The sequence below is a fragment of the Labrus bergylta genome, chromosome 17 (assembly GCF_963930695.1).
Source record: "Labrus bergylta chromosome 17, fLabBer1.1, whole genome shotgun sequence".
Lineage (NCBI taxonomy): Eukaryota > Metazoa > Chordata > Actinopteri > Labriformes > Labridae > Labrus > Labrus bergylta.
In genome coordinates this window covers 2605251-2621812 of record NC_089211.1, presented here as the reverse complement: position 1 = coordinate 2621812, position 16562 = coordinate 2605251, and the positions used below count along the sequence as shown (strand labels likewise).

Genomic DNA, 16562 nt, shown 5'->3' with positions numbered 1-16562 from the left:
TTAAATAAAAACAAACACACACACACTAACTTATGGCCTGCCTTCGCTGCAGTATGATCCGTGATGTGATGGGAATGTCCAATGTCTTATCTTTGAAGTGCCTTAAATATGAAATGTATAATAAACATACAGAGAGCATGCAGACACAGCTAACCTGTGCCTTCAATTTGGTTGACAATTATAAGAAGTTTCAAGACTAGCCAGCATGCACATATTTATTTAAATACTTGACTATACTCCTACATACATCATCAGTTTGATTTAAAAGAGTTTCCCCGCTCAGACAGGCAGCAGCACAGTTAACAAGATACAGACATAAAAACACCGAGCAATTACAAACACAGACCAACATATCCTGAGTCACAGAGCAGAAGTCATTAGTCAAAGCGTCTACAACCTGATGCATCGTCCTCCAATGCGATTTAATCTAGTTCTAAAAAGATTCAAAAGAGATCAGCTCCCCCAGACCCAAATCCTCCTGCAGCTGATTCCAGGCCACAGGAGCAGCGTACCTGAAACTCCTTTTTCATATTTCTAGGTGCACTTTGGGGACAGATAACAGAAAGCTGCGTCACTTGGTGACTGTATACTGTAGTTTCCAGGCCGTTCATGTACACTAATCGAGACCGAGTCAAGTCTAAGACATTTAGTGATTGAGACGAGTTAAGTCCAAGACCAAGTCGGGGCGATTCCGAGACAAGACCAAGACCAAGACCATAAATATCAAATTAAAAATCATCAACTTGTGGGTAGTGGGTGTCACTCACTTAGACTGTAACACAGGGAAGGTTGCGGCTGTAACCAGGGGATAAAAATCAAATTATGAATGAATTGAAGTGATTTGTTCTTTTAGAAAAAGTGTTTTTCCTTCTAATCATAGTAATGACAAAACAGCTGGTCAGCGGTGGTCTTGACCGGTCTTGATTTAAAATCTGTAGTCCGTCCAGTCTGAGACCGTGACAAGACCCAGTACAAATGCTTTTAGTTCTGAGACCAAGACTTTCTAAAAGTGACATCGGTTATGGTCTTGAGACCAATTATTTTATTTTCCTCTGCTTTCATTTGGACTTTTTTTTCCATTCCAAATCTCTCTCATCTAATATATTCCCTAATGTCGGTCCTTGTTAATAAATCAATCAAAATTGGCCAATGGATCGCAAATAGCAAAGGCTATTAATATCAATGTGCCACCTGTTTCTTGTTAAACATTCTTTGTCATGTCTAATTACATTCTTGCCTGGGTCATAATGTTCCCTTCCCACCTTCACATTACCTCAGGGATGTATCACATTTGGCTCATTTATCTCCAGGCATAAAATTGAGCAGCACGGCAAAGTCCTGATGTACTAGTCTTCTTTTTTTTTAAATCTGAAAAACGGACGTTTTAAGACTGAAATGCTGGATGTATACATGAGAACCATGTATTTGAGGCTGTACTGAAACTATCAATAATCGGGCAGAGGATTTAAGTAGCCACTTTTAGTTCTTTCCATTGCACATGGATCGTCTTCTTCAGCTTTCATTGCTGTTGTAATGGCCTTGTACCCAAATGTGTTACTCCACTGGATGTCAAGAAGACATATTGACACATTAAATGTGCTATAAAGTTTGATGAGACAGAACTACAACAGTGGAACTGCAGGAGTTTACCATCTTTTGTTCCTTCGGCCATACAACACTTTACAGGGAGGAGCTGTTGAAGGTGTTAACTTTAGTGTAAACCCCAAAAGAGGAAACATTCTGTAAAATTAGGAATACAAATTTAACTTCTCAGGTATCCCCATTGTTTGAGGAACCTGTTGCCTTCAAGAAACATCTCACTTCAGAGTATGGACTTTGTCTTTGAGCTACACCGTTCTTCCATTTGTTGCCAGCTTCACTTCACAAATACCACTTAGTGTGTTTCAGGCACAAGCAGACAAGCCTTTGGTTGTAGAGCTTGCAGGGAAATGGAAAGACCATCACCCTTATAGAGATCATGCAACACATTTCTAGTTGAATGTCTGTTAGAAGTGTTTAAAATGAACTAACTGTACATTGAATGATTTGTTTTGCACCAGTAGGAATCATTCCCATTGTCTAAGCTCTAGAGTTATCATGGAATCACCCAGAGATCAGTTTGAAAGGGTGCTGTGTCATGTCAGGATAAGGTCCACCACAACCTGAGAGACTTCAAAAACATATACAGTACACGAGTATATGTTGTTTCAATTGTCTGAAACTCTCTCCCTGGGAGTTTTCCTATACTTTCTTTGATCCAAACCTTCAAGCCAACTCATTTGAATGTATGGATTTGTCTGGCATTGTGACATACCTACCTGAACCCTATCAGCCCCATAGGTTGGTCTAAAGCCTTTATCAATCCGTTGAAAGAGTTGTCAAGCTATGTGCAACCGAGCAGAGCCAAAGAGCAGTCAGAACTATCAATATGAATACCACATGACAAGATGATCAGAGTGTAACAAACTGACAATTCAGTCTGATACAACACTTATTTAAGATTCCTGGTTTTGACTTGTAATGGTTAAGAAAATCCTTATCAGTGTGTGACAAAGCTCTGCAATGTTGGGCATATAAAAAGCAAGTCGCTGGGTGCATGGCTATTGATAGTCTTTTGCACAATGCATTCTGTGATGTTCAAATGGTCTTTGAGATTGACTCATGGCACCATGAGCTCACTTAACCTTTAAAGACCTTTTGAATCTCCCATCAGCCTAAAATATGGCTTATAAATCTTTGAGCAGGCCCTTTGAGGGGGGATTGAGCTGCAATGTCATGCCTTTCTTCATATCTTCAGGGACTGGATCTAAATCCTGGATAGTTTTTGAACAAGTTGCAGTGTTTAACTGCAAAAAATATGGCTTTACTGATTTGTCTTAAAAATATGTGATTATGTGTTCAATTGAACAACTGTTGTCAAACAAGACATAACTGATGGTCACATTTCAACTGAATTCTGCTGGAATGCTTATTCCTCTGCTTTGCCGAATGCACCAGATAGCAGTTCCCAAAAACAGACAGTACACTGGATGCATCTGTAACCTTAATGTCAGGGGAGTGTCCAGACTTTTTGGACTGGGGGGGGCACTGACTTTTTGAGGGGTGGCCTGAAGTTTATGTTCACATATGAATGAAGAGCCTTAATTTACCCCTTCTGTCTGCACTAATCACATCAACTTTTAAGTAACACAAGATAATATACATCAAAACATAAACATCTTCTAAGCTTAATTCTTCAAGAACTCAAAATGATATGTATGTCTAAAGTCACAATTTAAAGTATGTTAAAAATGGCAAACGAACATCTGCATCACTGAAAATTATGAGCTGACTGTTGCAACACAACCTGAATAGTGGATATCAATATAAGTCCCAACTCTGGCAAGGTAAATAGCCAATAATATTCAAGGTTTTTTGGGGTGGCACCTGGTGTGGCCAATAAGACTTTAAGGGGGGCCCATGCCACCCCTCTTGATACGCCCCTGCGTAATGTGAAATAAAAGCATCAGTGATGACCTTAATGTTATAGAAACAGAGTTCTGATCTAACGTCACAGCTCTGTAGAAGCTAATGGTCCTGGACAGCCCAAAGAGGTGAGTATACTGTGTATGAATATTATGCAGTGCAGAGCTATAAGAACACACTCAGCAACTTCTCCTCTTGGATAAGTAATGGCTTTAAAATACATTAACAAGCATCATATATTTTGTAACAAATTGAGCCTATGAAAAGGAGGCTAACAGTATCAGCTAATTTGCAATTAAGATTCTTGGTACATGTCACATTAGCATTAATCGTTGACTGAACAGAAGTGCACACACGTGCAGTTCATTTTACATACCTTGATTCAAATTGACATTGTGAGGTCGCGTTCATTGAGTCTATATATTTTCTGGAATGTTCTTTTACTCTACACTGCGGCGCTAAGAAAATGAAAACCAGAGATCCATTAATCAAAGCAAACACAGTCTCTGTGTGGCGTGTCTGCAGAGTTGCACGAGTGTGGTCTTTTAAACACTGGATTCATATGCTGTGAGCGATGGCCAGAAGTGGCAGAAATGACTAGTTGTCATTGAAGTTGTGGCATTGATCAATCATGCCACAAGGTTGTTGGCGGGTGAGAAGTGACATGTTTCATGTTGCATGATGGGAATGCAGGTCACTAAGAGCGCCCGTCCCTGCAACATGTATACAGTGCATGGGCAGATCGCAAGGCTGTGAGAAAATGAGGTGTAAATGATGAATGACTCCACAGTGTGCATACAGTTATGGACATCCTGATTTTTTTTTTTTTCTGCCAGCACTAATGTTGGAGCACTTACGTCCATTTATACTGTTTTATAAAAAAGCCATGAGCATGTTGCTTTAGAGATTATATCTTCTATGGTCTTTATTTAAAATAGTTATCAAGTATTTCTTCTTAGTTAAAACCACATTAAGCTGTAGTTCTCTTATGAGCTGATATACTTAAGTGGAAAAGAAGTCTACATTAGTCATTAAACAGCAGTATTTGTTTAAAAATGTGAAACAATGATCAGACATCACACTCCAGCTGAGGAAAGATCATGGAGGCCATCTGCTGGTTTGATTACTGAACTGCGAGCAGTGTAGAAAACACCATACATCCCAGTTTATCTTCTCTGCCTATACAAGTCAGCGTTTTGGAACCCCAGACCATCTCATACAAACAACCACGACTACCCCCCCAGTGCCTCCAGCGCTTGTTGGAAGGAGTTAAGCGCTGTGATCCGATGGAGCGTAAGCTGGAGGAGGCACCAGCTGTTTGGACTGGTCAGCTTTGGCTCAGGGCCAGTTTCTGCAGAGCATTTGGCAAGCCAGCTGTGAGTGGAGTGGTACAAGCAGGAGAGCTTTCTTTCACTCTGGGGTTGTGCCATTGTGTTGTGTTTACTACAGAACCATTATTTTCAGCATTTTACAACTCTCCTGTTAAACAATCACAATGCCAGCTGTGTGCTAAAGAAAAAGAAGGCGTGAGGGCTTCATCAAATCCACAAATGAGTCCATGGATAATCACAAGAGGAAGGCTTCTAGTTATACATAATGGAAGAAATAGACCTAAGATGATACAATAAAGTTAAATATCATGTTTTAGAGGAAAGTACAAATCTCTTCTCCAAGCTTCAAGAGGGAAGCTTGAGATGTTGACATGTACAAAGTCCATTTGAATATATGCAAGGTATCAGTTACCAAAAGAATACAAACAAAATCCAGATCATTTGATGGAATGTTTGAAGCTTAGTCTAATTAATAGCAAACAAACCATTAAGACAGCTGGGGGGAAAATACACACAGGGACCTGTTGAGGGTCTTTTTTTTTTTTTTACAAATGACATTCCCTGGACTCTCATCCATGCCTCCAGTTGGCTTTCACACATCCATTTTTCAAGACGGGTGCGTAGCAGAGCAATGTGTCCATCAAATACTTAAAGGTAAACTCCCACACACTGTCTAACTTGCAAACAAACATTTATTGGCAACGTTTCTGGTACTGGACCTTCACCAGGCAAACGGTTTGTTAAAATGAGCAGGACATCTTCAATAGGAAGTGACTACAAGCCAGCAACCAATCAGCGTGATGACGTCAGCTTTTTGGTTGACAGCACACACACCAAAACTACCCGAAGCCTAAGAGAATATTCTTAACAACAACCATCAAAAATAAACAACTTAATAAAACTGAAGTCTGGACTTTTTCCAAGTCTTTTCAGTAAGACTTGTTGCTTTTGGAACATTCTTAGGTAGGTCATCAACAAGCTGCATACAAAATAAATGATAAATGAGTTTAAAGGGGGCAAAAATCAAGTATTCAAAAGTATAATGGAAAGGAGGAACCTGACCTGTTTCCACGTTCTCAGTGCTACACAGTATAAAATACAACTATTTATTTATTTCCCTTGCTGATATAAAGAATCATTCTGCCTTTATTATTCACCTCATTCTCATAAGAAGCTGAGTAGGACTTTGAGCATGCTTCTTTCAATATTAACTAATTGGTTAAAGAATTTTGCATCAAAAGAAAATACACTTTACTAACTAACTTTTCTTTTATGTTCCTTAGTAACTTGACTCTCTATCAAACAATTCTACAATTCACTTAGCGGACACTTTTATCCAAAGCGATAGATATCAAAGTAAGTACAACACAAGCAAGGATCTACCACCACCGGGGGGCGACAGAGGAGAAGAGTCTAGTTAGAGACTTTGGGCCCTGTTGGGAAGGTTAGATCAGACGCCTTTCATTGGCAGAGCGTAGTGGAGAGGGGGGATGAGAGAGTTAAAGTAAGGAGGAGCAGTTTTTGTCGCTGTTTTGTAAGCAAGCAGCAGAGTTTTAAATCTGATGCGAGCAGTAACTGGGAGCCAGTGTAAGGAGATGAACAGAGGAGTGACATGTGCTCTTTTATGAAGGTTGAAGACCAGTCGAGCTGCTGCATTTTGTATCATCTGCAGGGGTTTGATAGTGCATGTAGGAAGACCTGCCAGTAGAGAGTTGCAATAGTCGATGTGTGATATCACAAGATCCTGTACCAGGAGCTGTGTAGCGTGTTCTGACAGGTAAGGTCTGATCTTCCTGATGTTGTACAGGGCAAATCAACATGACCGCTAAAGCTGCATCTAGGAATGGAAGAAGCTGAGCGAACCAATCACACAAACTATTCAGACGTGTCCTTAAAACAGTAGAACATGAGTGACCTCCATTGGAAAACCTCTTACTTGTCTCTTTTATTTTTGTGATTGAATAAACTACATTTGTATTTCATTGTAAGATAATCCGTCGCTAAATGTCCCCGGTCACAACACTAAGAACTGTGAATTGACACAGTCGAATGTATCAGCATTTCTATGAAGACTGTGAAGAAAAAGGCCTGTGCTGTAATTAAACAGGATGAAGATAAAGAGCTGGCGGAGACAGGATATTGTTTGAGACTCAGATGTTATGAGATGTGCACTAGTCCTACAGGCCACTATATTTTGAGTTTCCAGAGTGTGATAAGAAACACCAGAGACGGATATTACGGTTTATGAAGACAGTGAACCACACTGAATACAAAAACGTTTTTTTTTTTTTTAGAGAAGTTTATTCCTTCACATTAAAATACAAACAATACAAAAATAAAGTGTTGAACATCTTTTTTAAACAAAAGATCAAATAAATAAATTCACTTGCATCTTACAAGTCACAGTCTTCAGCGCTGGAGTCACCGGGGCTGTTGCTGGTAGAAGTGGAGCTGCTGTGGCCCGTGTTGTGAGAGCCTGCTCGACTGCTTTTCTCTACAGGTGACGGGGAGGTGAAGGAGGCATCGTCATCAAACATGTGAAATGATTAAAAAACAAGATGGCAGGGGGGAAGTTTTCATACTCACTTTGATATTTCTTAAACCTTTTGGAGAGACAAGCCTTCACGTATTGTTGCAGCTGGCGCAGAGTGGACGACTTCAGCGTCTCAAAGTCAATCTCGAACTCTTCGGGGTTGGTTTCGCACGTCGAGGACTCGAGCGACTGGATGATCTGGACCACGCGGCCCAGCTTCATGCCCGACAGCCGATTAATGTCCAGGCTCAGCTGGTGCTTCTCGTCGTAAGTCAGCGGCAAAGACTCATCATCTGAATCCCAGTCCGCACTGCTTTTCCACACCTGCCTGAAATGTACAAAGAGTCAAACATCTCCATGTAAGAGTGGTTCAGCATTCAAATAGTTAATTGATGATTCACAACATCCTACCTGTTTTTTTTTGTATTTCCTTCATTCAGCCTGCTGTCTTCTGTCTTTTCTTTCCCCTTCTTTTGTTTGACCCCAGGGACTTTAGAGATTGCTGCGAGCTGTTCATGAGCCGCTTTGAGCTGGGGGAAGTGTCGACAACAGTAGTGTTAAAAAAACAACACACCAAGGAATCAAATACAAGTATAAGTATAAAGGTAGTTTCTGCCATGTGGTAGACTAGGTAGTATCAGCGTTGTCATTACCTGAAGCTCACATCAACAGAGCCTGGGTCTGTTTTGGTTGCTGTGGCAACTAAAGGGCCATAGCATTTATTAGCAGGGCATAGGGTCATAATTGGGATGAGGGGTGTCTTAAATGAGTGCTTATCCTTTTAATAGGATACCAGTATCTAGAGTTTATTTCAAATCTGTGTGCAGTGGATGTGACAAAGATTAGAGACAACAAATATTCAAGGTGTAAGAAGTACATTTGTAAATGGTGTAAACTGGTGTTATTAACTTTCATCCAAAACATGTTTATCAGCATGTGATGCATTGTCCATTCATCCTTCTAATAGTGTATAACAGTTCTTGTTAGAAATTCAAATGCTACATTTGAGTGACTCTGCACATGTTACTGCTGATGACAGGGCTCAAAGTAAAACATAAATCCTGAGCCTAAGGGGTCGAGACTAATTCAATGACAGACATGCTCGCGCCTGCCTGCACGCGCACTGAGCGCTGATACAGTACGCTGCACGGAAGTAATCACCAACGTCCAGACCGCACTGAACACAACGACTGTCTTTGGGGGCTCCGGGCTACCAACAATGGAGCAAAACTAAGAGATGAACACATCTGCAGCAAGCTGCTGCACAAAATATGAAAATACATCATTTGAAGTTTTGCCTTTTGCATGCAAAAACCTAACAGCGAACACTCAACCACTTGCATGTAGTCCATTGGTCTTAAATGCCGATCATATGGGTGGAAAAATTCACCTGGAAAGCGCCTAGCATTACATGCTGCATTGCTAGATCCCTGTTGCCAAAACTGGACCTTTAACCCGGTTTCAGATTGGCTAGTAACATTGATTATGGGTATGTTGAGAGTGAGAGCTGCGTTACTCGCATACCATTGCCAGGTGAACTCCATGGATTGAACTTCATCAAGTGTGTCCACAAAAAATCTCACATGTATCCCCCCCCCCCAGTGGAGATCCGAAACAGTATCGGAATACTTTAAGCCCAGTGATGATTGAGAGACACTTCTAGTTAGACTAAATGTCTAACACCTGAGCACACGCAGCAGGCGGAGCGTTGCCCCCTTAAGATCATAGTGGGGGAATTGTTTGAGAAATGTTCAGAGGGACCGAAACGTTGTGATTTCTAATAAATTGATGATGCTTAGACAGAGTGATTCCCAGATTCATATTCTACCAGACAGATTGATCATCTTCATCTTCCTTTTTATAAAACCAAACACGGTCAGTTTTCCATCAGATATCGTGAGGTACAAATATGGAATTCCAAAAAACACATTAACGACTCTTCGTCTACAGAGATTTTTTTAAAGGAAACTGTCTTCACATTTAATCCATGAGGTCAAACTTTTGCATATATAAAATATATTTATTTTCCATCAACTAACTCATTCACTCCATTTTTAATAGATCAATGCCTGTTTCATTTAGCTGATAGAGGGTTAACATTCTCAGTCTTTTTATTGTATGTATGTGTCTAAGTGTGTGTGTATGAATACGTGTATAGGTTACTGTATATGTGTTTATATTTAAAATTGTGTAATTGGATTTGTTTAGTTGATTTATTTGTCTCTTAAGAGGTGAGGTCCCTTGTATAAGCCTGTTGGCTTCTTGACCTCTCCTGACACACCTTTTATGTTTTTTTGTTAATCCTATTTTGATGTATTCTTATGTGTGCTAATAAATAAATACAAAAATAAAAAGAGTGGTGTGGGGGATTTTTTCTTTACAAAGAATGTGGTTATGAAAAAAACCTAAACTGTGATTAGGTGAGTACAGATTGTACAGTTTAGATTTTGATAAGCAGACACTGAGGAAAAAATAAGATTGTGAGTTACAGATCTACCCATGTAGAAACCTACTTGTTCATGCAACTCAGCAATACGGGTGGTCCGCTCCTCTTCTGAGTCACATTTGTCCAAGTTGACACCTGCGCTGCTTAAACCTGCACCGCTCAAACCGACACCGCTCAAACCTGCACCGCTCAAACCCGCACCGCTCATCAGTGGATTCAACTCTACTGGCTCGTCTGGCATCTTTGCAAACATCCTCTCGAACACACCCTGAAGAAGACACAAGCAGCACGACCATAGAAGCATGATGTGACACAGAAAACTGAGCTAAGAGAAGCAGAACATTTGACATCTTTCTTGAATTATTAGAGGTAGTAAGTTCAGGCTCACTTGAAGTTTTCTGGCCATAGCAACAACCTCTTGGTGTGGAGGGTTGTATTTGTAGCAGTTGGAAAAAATTAACCTCACGTCTGCTGCGAAGCTCTGTGCGTCCTGGTACTCTCCTCCGTTCATCTTTTTCTGGAACATAAAAAGTTATCACAATAACCTCCATAATGAATACAACAAAACCTATTGATAAAATCTATATGTAAACAAACGGTTCATACTTTAACTGTGCTGAGGTCCATGGGGTATTTGATGATTTCATGATAATCCTTCAGCTGCAGAGCTTCAGCGTCCACAGGCTTGTAGAACGGCCAGGCAAAGCTTAGGAGTTTCTTAGACAGCAACTCCTTCAGGATATTTCTGCAATACTTGAGCTGTTGGCTTTCTTGTGGTTGGAGCCCCTTGTCCTCTGAGCCCTTCTGATGTTCAGATGTCCGCCTTTTCCGTTTCACCCCTTTCTTCTTTTTTGGCACGAAAGAGGAAAACCCTCAGAGTAAGTTCTGATTTTATAAAAAAACTTTGAGAGTTGAAACACAATCAGGGACTCACTTTTGTGATGGGCTGCGGTGGTCTGGGTGTGTTGCTGGGGACTGGTGGAGATGTGGGTTTGGTCGGTGATAAAAGTGAGGTCACAGTGTCATCCTGCTTACCTTTATTATGTTGACACAAATAAAAGGAAATAGGGAAAGTAGAAACATATAAATAGCAGTTTATGAGGGAATATTGAGACTGACTAAAATGGAAAAACCAAGCTGTTCAGCGGTTCAACGTTTACCTCGGGGGTATTTACAGGCATTGAAAATAAAATAGCTGATTGTCCCTTTTAGCACAGACTCAGGGTGACATTGATGTTTATGCAGGTTGAAATATACACCCTACACTCGCATAATAAATCTCACTCCAAGACAAACAACAGCAATGACAGTCACAATGTTTTACACACCTTTAAAATGCTTAATACAGTCAAAGCTTAAATATCAAGGAAGATCTCAGTGTAACTTTTTCACTTTAGTTAATGGAATGCACACTGGGGTGGCATGAAAAACTGAAACTGAGAGCAGGGCCGACATTATGTTGTGTACATTTCAGGAAATGTCTACATTCATTTATTCTATTTACTAATGACCTTAATAAATGTTTTACATTAGAGGGAGAAAACTAAAGAGATGTATGACACACAGTATTTATGTTTACCTCAATCGAATCAAATTTTTTCAAGGTTTTTTTTCTTTATTTTTCCTCTCTCCTCCAGTCACACATCTAACTCGTACTTTAATCTGTGAGCCGTCTAAACCTACAGCAGTCTGCTGGTTTGTTGAATTCATGTGACCTGATCTCTCTGATTTAAATTCCTCCGTCCTTTACAATAACTATATCACGTCAGGAGCATGTGAAGTAGCCCCTGTTTGTATTCCTGTCGTATAGTAACATCTGTACCTGGAGAGACACTTTTTTTGCCCTTCCCCTTGGCTGCATCAGCAGAAATCTCCACCTCCCGCGGAGGCATCATTGCAACTTTTTGCAAGAAAACCTTTTCCAAGGCGAGGGACATCATCACTATGTCATCTGTAGGCTAGAGCGCACACACACACACACAGGAAAACAAGAGATTTAGTTTTGAGAGGCATAACGACATGTATTATATATGATATGCAGTGTTTCCCCAACCATTATATTAGGGGGCGGCCCACCCCCCCAACGGCACCCCCCACCCCCCTTGATGGTCAAGTTCATTTCATTTTCTATAGCCTAAAGTGCCAGATAACAACAGAAGTCATAAAGATACCTTTCCTATAGAACAGGTCGACACCTTGTCATTTTATTAAACAAACTTAATAGCCTTATATTATTTATCTTATTTACACGACGGCATGTCATTTCTGTCTCTACATGGTCGCACGTTGTTAGGTGAGGGTTGTTTCTGCTGGATAAATCCAATGAAGAAATCGTGAAACAGACTGTAGATTATAACACCATTTAATCGGCCAAGGTCAGACAACTTTACCAACACGCATGCTTACAAATCACTGACAAAGTAACAGTGTTCACAGTGCTGCTTATATTCTGTTAAAAGGTGCAACCCACAAATTCCTTTCTATTTGGGTGCATCACTATAAAACAATAAAGATGACATGACATTTATTTGTATACGTAACAGATGTAGACTCTCTGTCTAACAAACAGTTGCTGACAACATATGGTTAGCTCTTAAACAAATAAAGATCTGCTACAATGTAGATGTTTCACCAAATAAGTTTACAGCTTCAGACACCCAAAGTAGGAGTGCTAACAGGTGCTAGACAGAATAATACATTTCACAAAGTTACCAAGATGAATTAATTTCATGAAAATTCGTACTAACGCGTTTACAATTCTCCTCTACACACGCACGCACGCACGCGCTCAGAAACGGGAGTTAAAGGAACAGCTCGCAGGACCACCCACCCCCCCCGCCCCCCCAGAGCTCTAAACCTAGGGGAAACACTGATATGTAACATACAAACCACAGCTCCTCACCTTATTATAGATGTAGCAGTTTGTGAACATGGTGTTGAGGTCTTGCATACAATCACTGGCACTCCAGTAGTAGTTGTTCTCTAGCCGTTGCTTGATGGTTCCTAAGTCCATGGGAGACTTTATGATGGTGTGATAATCCTGATGAAAGATAAAGTCTTACTATTAGTTTTCTTTAAAGGGCGCCAAAGTCTGACATTTAACTGACTTGAATCTTTGGATCCTGTATATCATGGTGCTTTAAGGTTCATAACAAATCTTAAGGTATCATCATTGTACATCGCCTTATTTGAGTTGGCTGGCCTGCATTGTCACCGGCATGTCCTCCGTTATAAGTCTATACTTAAAGCCACTGCACACTGAGTCTGTTTTTTCCTTAAAAGTTGAGGTATGTAAAAAAAAAAAATAATAATAATAATAATAATAATAATAATATTCACATTTTACTAACTTTGTCATTATTTTATAAGGAACTGGTTTTTGATTTCCTGCGTTTTTTTCCGCATCCATCCCTGTTTTTGTGTTCGTGTGTTTGTAGCGTAACCTCAAATATGCCGTCAGCCGCTGTTCAGCATCAATTGATTCAACTGGTGATGTTCTTTTTTAATGTGTGGTTCCATAATAGAGAGCAGCTTAACAAACTGGACCACTGACATCCTGAAATACACCTGGGAACGATCAGGAGAATTCTGCAGCTCCTTATCAACAGGAAAAACTCTCCTTTATCGACGGGTGAAACTCTTCTTGTTTTTTTTTTTGTAGACGGACCTCGTTTTTTAAAATTTTTCAAAGAGTGATATAACCACAAAATCAACTTCACTGCATCCATCAATTTTTCCCAAATAGCTAATTTTTGCAATTATTGAAAAAATAAAAGCATCTGACTCAATGTTTTTTCCCCACTGGAACAAAACAGACTCAGTGTGCAAAGGCCTTTAGTCTGCTTCCCTCATTACTTGTGTAATTGGCTTCATGTGAACATCGATGCAAGCCAAAGTCTTTGCTCTGTAATCCAGTCTCAAAACGTATTGGTGTTATCTGTTTCCAAAGTGCGTCTTGAAATGGTAAAAAAGGAGTTTCAGGTACGATACTACTGCAGGATGATCCGTGTCTGAGCTGATCTCTTCAAATCTTTTAAAAGTAGATTGAAGGTGTTGGAGGAAGATGCTTCAGGTTGTACATTCTTTGAATAATGACTTTCCTGCTCTGTGACTCAGGATATACTCATCTGTATCTGTAGTTGCTCTGTGTTTTACTTCTGGAACTTCGTTATTGTGCTGCTGCCCCTCTTGGCCAGGACACTCTTGTAAATGCTGAAGTCCTTAACTTTAACACTGACAAGGTTTTATACATCAAGGAAAATTCTAGGTCATGTTGGTTTTTTTCTTGTCGTGTTTTTGACTTTCACTATCAAGTCATGCGGTTAACTACATTAAGATATTAATAAAAAAGGAGGGTATAGCAACTTGCCTATTTGTTATTAAAGTGCTTAATTCATTATCTTTGTACTGAGTACATAAATAATAAACCTGAGCCTTGAGCCTGTCTTGGAATTTGAATTGCCTTTTTCTGGATTATCTCAATAAATAAAAAGATAAAGAATAAGCACCACATGCTGAAAAAGTGTACTAATGCTTCTCAGTTAAAGAGTTTAGAGAATACTAAACTACTCACTGGTAGTCCAAGTTGGACTGCATCAACTGGTTGGTGAAACGGCCAGGCGAACTGGTGCCGCCACAGGGACTTGATCACCACATTCTGCATGAACTTCAGCTGGTTGGTCCTTCGACCCGGTGATTTAGGATTGGTCACCTCAGGAGGCGGAGGATTGACAGCTTGTGAAGGGTGCTGGACCCCTGACATGATGATCACGGCTGGAACAGCTTGCTGTCTTTGATGGTTTCTTGTATATTCTGTGAATTCTTGCTTTCGTCTGCCAGCTCACTGAAGGCTCCGAGGGAAAACCAGGCTCCTTCATTCATAAGTTTCAAGCAAGACAATTTGATCTGTAGACACAAAAAAAAAAGGCAGTCAGATCAAATGAGCAGATTTAAAGACTCAGGTTACAAGATATGAAACAGAGTAATAGAAAAGACAGTTTGAACAGCTCACATTAATGCATCACCCTGGCTGTTTATCATTTGCTGCTGTATGATACTAAACTATGCATGCGTGTTGGAATCGTGATTGCTTAGAATTGTGTTTACATACAAGCCAGGGAGTGACTGAAATATTTGTTATAATTATATTTTAATGACAGTTTTTTTTATACATTGTAGTCATCTTATTATGGTAAAACAATATTGTCTTTGAATACCTGCGTTGTTTAGATAAGGCGGGCAGAGTCAGTGGCATCACTTCTTAAAACTCACTTTCATAGACTTGCTTTTATGTGATTTCTCCTTTAAAGATCTCTCTCTTTCTTTTATCAATTGTATTGCTTTTAACCTTTTTATCTTTCTCTTCTATAAATGTTTTAGCCTTTAAATGTATCCCTTCCTGTATTCATTTTACTGCTCATAGTCTTTTTAAATTCCTACTCCTTTTATTGTTCAACTCTTCAGTTCTCTGTTGCTTTATTCATTTAACCAATGTCCTGTTTATCCCTTCTTTTTATCTTCATTCTGTGTTTACAGCCTGTGATGTGATGTCGTCCCACTCTCCCTCAATTTTCATTTTGTTCTCTCCTGATTGATTTTAAACTAATTTTCCTTCATTGTAATGAACTGCCTCTCCATACCTGTTATTTGCATTTTTACAATTTTGCCCTCTCTGTTGATCTCTGTTCTGTTGTCGTGTTGCTGTATTTGCTTTGTCTGTCACAGCACTTGTAAACAATTGTTTTTAAAGGTGCTATATAAATAAAGCTATTATTATTATTATTTGTATTATCTGACACATAGGACGTGGAGCAGAAAGCTTCGAGAGGCTGATGTTAGTGTGACATGTGACGCTTGATAATTCTGACCTGTTGTTTCTTTCTGTAGAGAGATAGTGGACACTTCTGCAGAACAATGACTTGTAACAGTTGAACATGTTTTTTCCTAGACAGTGTGCAGATTAATTTAAAATAACATGTTTTTTAATCGACCACGCGTGATAATAAAAGCTAACATGAGACTCTCTGGTCATAAAGGATCAAACATGATCACCATGTTATAAAAACAACATTTCAGCTCATGTTATGGAGGACTGAGAAGTGGTAGTAACTATTGCAGGGGGGCTAACTTTCACTGTTAATTGTGTATTATTAGCTTTATGTTATTAAGCTAACTTAGCTGACGAAAGCGGAGGCAGCACAACTAAAAAAAAAAGTCAAGTTGCAATTAACAAAATTAGAAATGTTGGTAAGCATGATTTGTTACTTGGTATAGTTAATAAAAGTCTTGTCTGAGAGTCATTTACTTTAAGCGTGTGAAGTCAAAGCACGATGTCTTTTCTTCACTTCACGACCTACCTTGCAGCTTAGCGTTACCTGCATGAAACTCCGACGTATCTTTGTTGTTTGTCGGCGGACGATGGAGAACTCCCTGCTCAGGACGAAGATACTGGAAATGTTACAAACTGGTTTAATAAAAAATAAATAAACTCGTCGGGACAGAAGTTCAAGCGCTGTTGAAATTCAAGAGGCTAAACGCTACAAGCAGACCAAAGTTACAAAGCCCAGTTCACTACTGAGCGACCCTCAGGAGGAACTTTTGGGCTAAAAACTTTCTTAGGAACAGATAAAACCTGCAACATGGTATTTTTCACTCCAACCTTTTATCATCCTAGCAGGTTGTCAACAATGTGGACAGCGCCACCTAGTTTCCTGGAGTGCGTTGATACTGCTATCTGTAATTACCACATTGTAGTACAGATTAAATTATAAAACATGTATATAACATA

The 16562-nt window shown here is 39.7% G+C and overlaps 1 protein-coding gene across 3 annotated transcripts; it reads right to left on the bottom strand.

Moving 5' to 3' along the window:
• Positions 1–7059: 7059 nt before the first annotated feature.
• On the bottom strand, positions 7060–16458 carry LOC109981656 (bromodomain-containing protein 3). Of its 3 annotated transcripts, none has more exons than XM_020630560.3 (11): positions 16132–16458; positions 14349–14680; positions 12678–12815; positions 11598–11733; positions 10710–10810; positions 10382–10618; positions 10164–10292; positions 9843–10043; positions 7741–7859; positions 7383–7657; positions 7060–7290 (listed from the first exon to the last, which is right to left on the bottom strand). In XM_020630560.3, the coding sequence occupies exons 2-11, from the start codon at positions 14535–14537 to the stop codon at positions 7190–7192; spliced, it is 1626 nt and encodes a 541-aa protein (XP_020486216.1). In that variant the 5' UTR covers positions 14538–14680; positions 16132–16458; the 3' UTR covers positions 7060–7189. The 3 variants fall into 3 exon arrangements, with proteins under 3 accessions (XP_020486216.1, XP_020486214.1, XP_020486215.1); XM_020630558.3 differs by having other exon boundaries at positions 7063–7290; positions 10382–10621; XM_020630559.3 differs by having other exon boundaries at positions 7063–7290; positions 10382–10621; positions 16150–16458.
• Between the last annotated feature and the right edge of the window lie 104 nt (positions 16459–16562).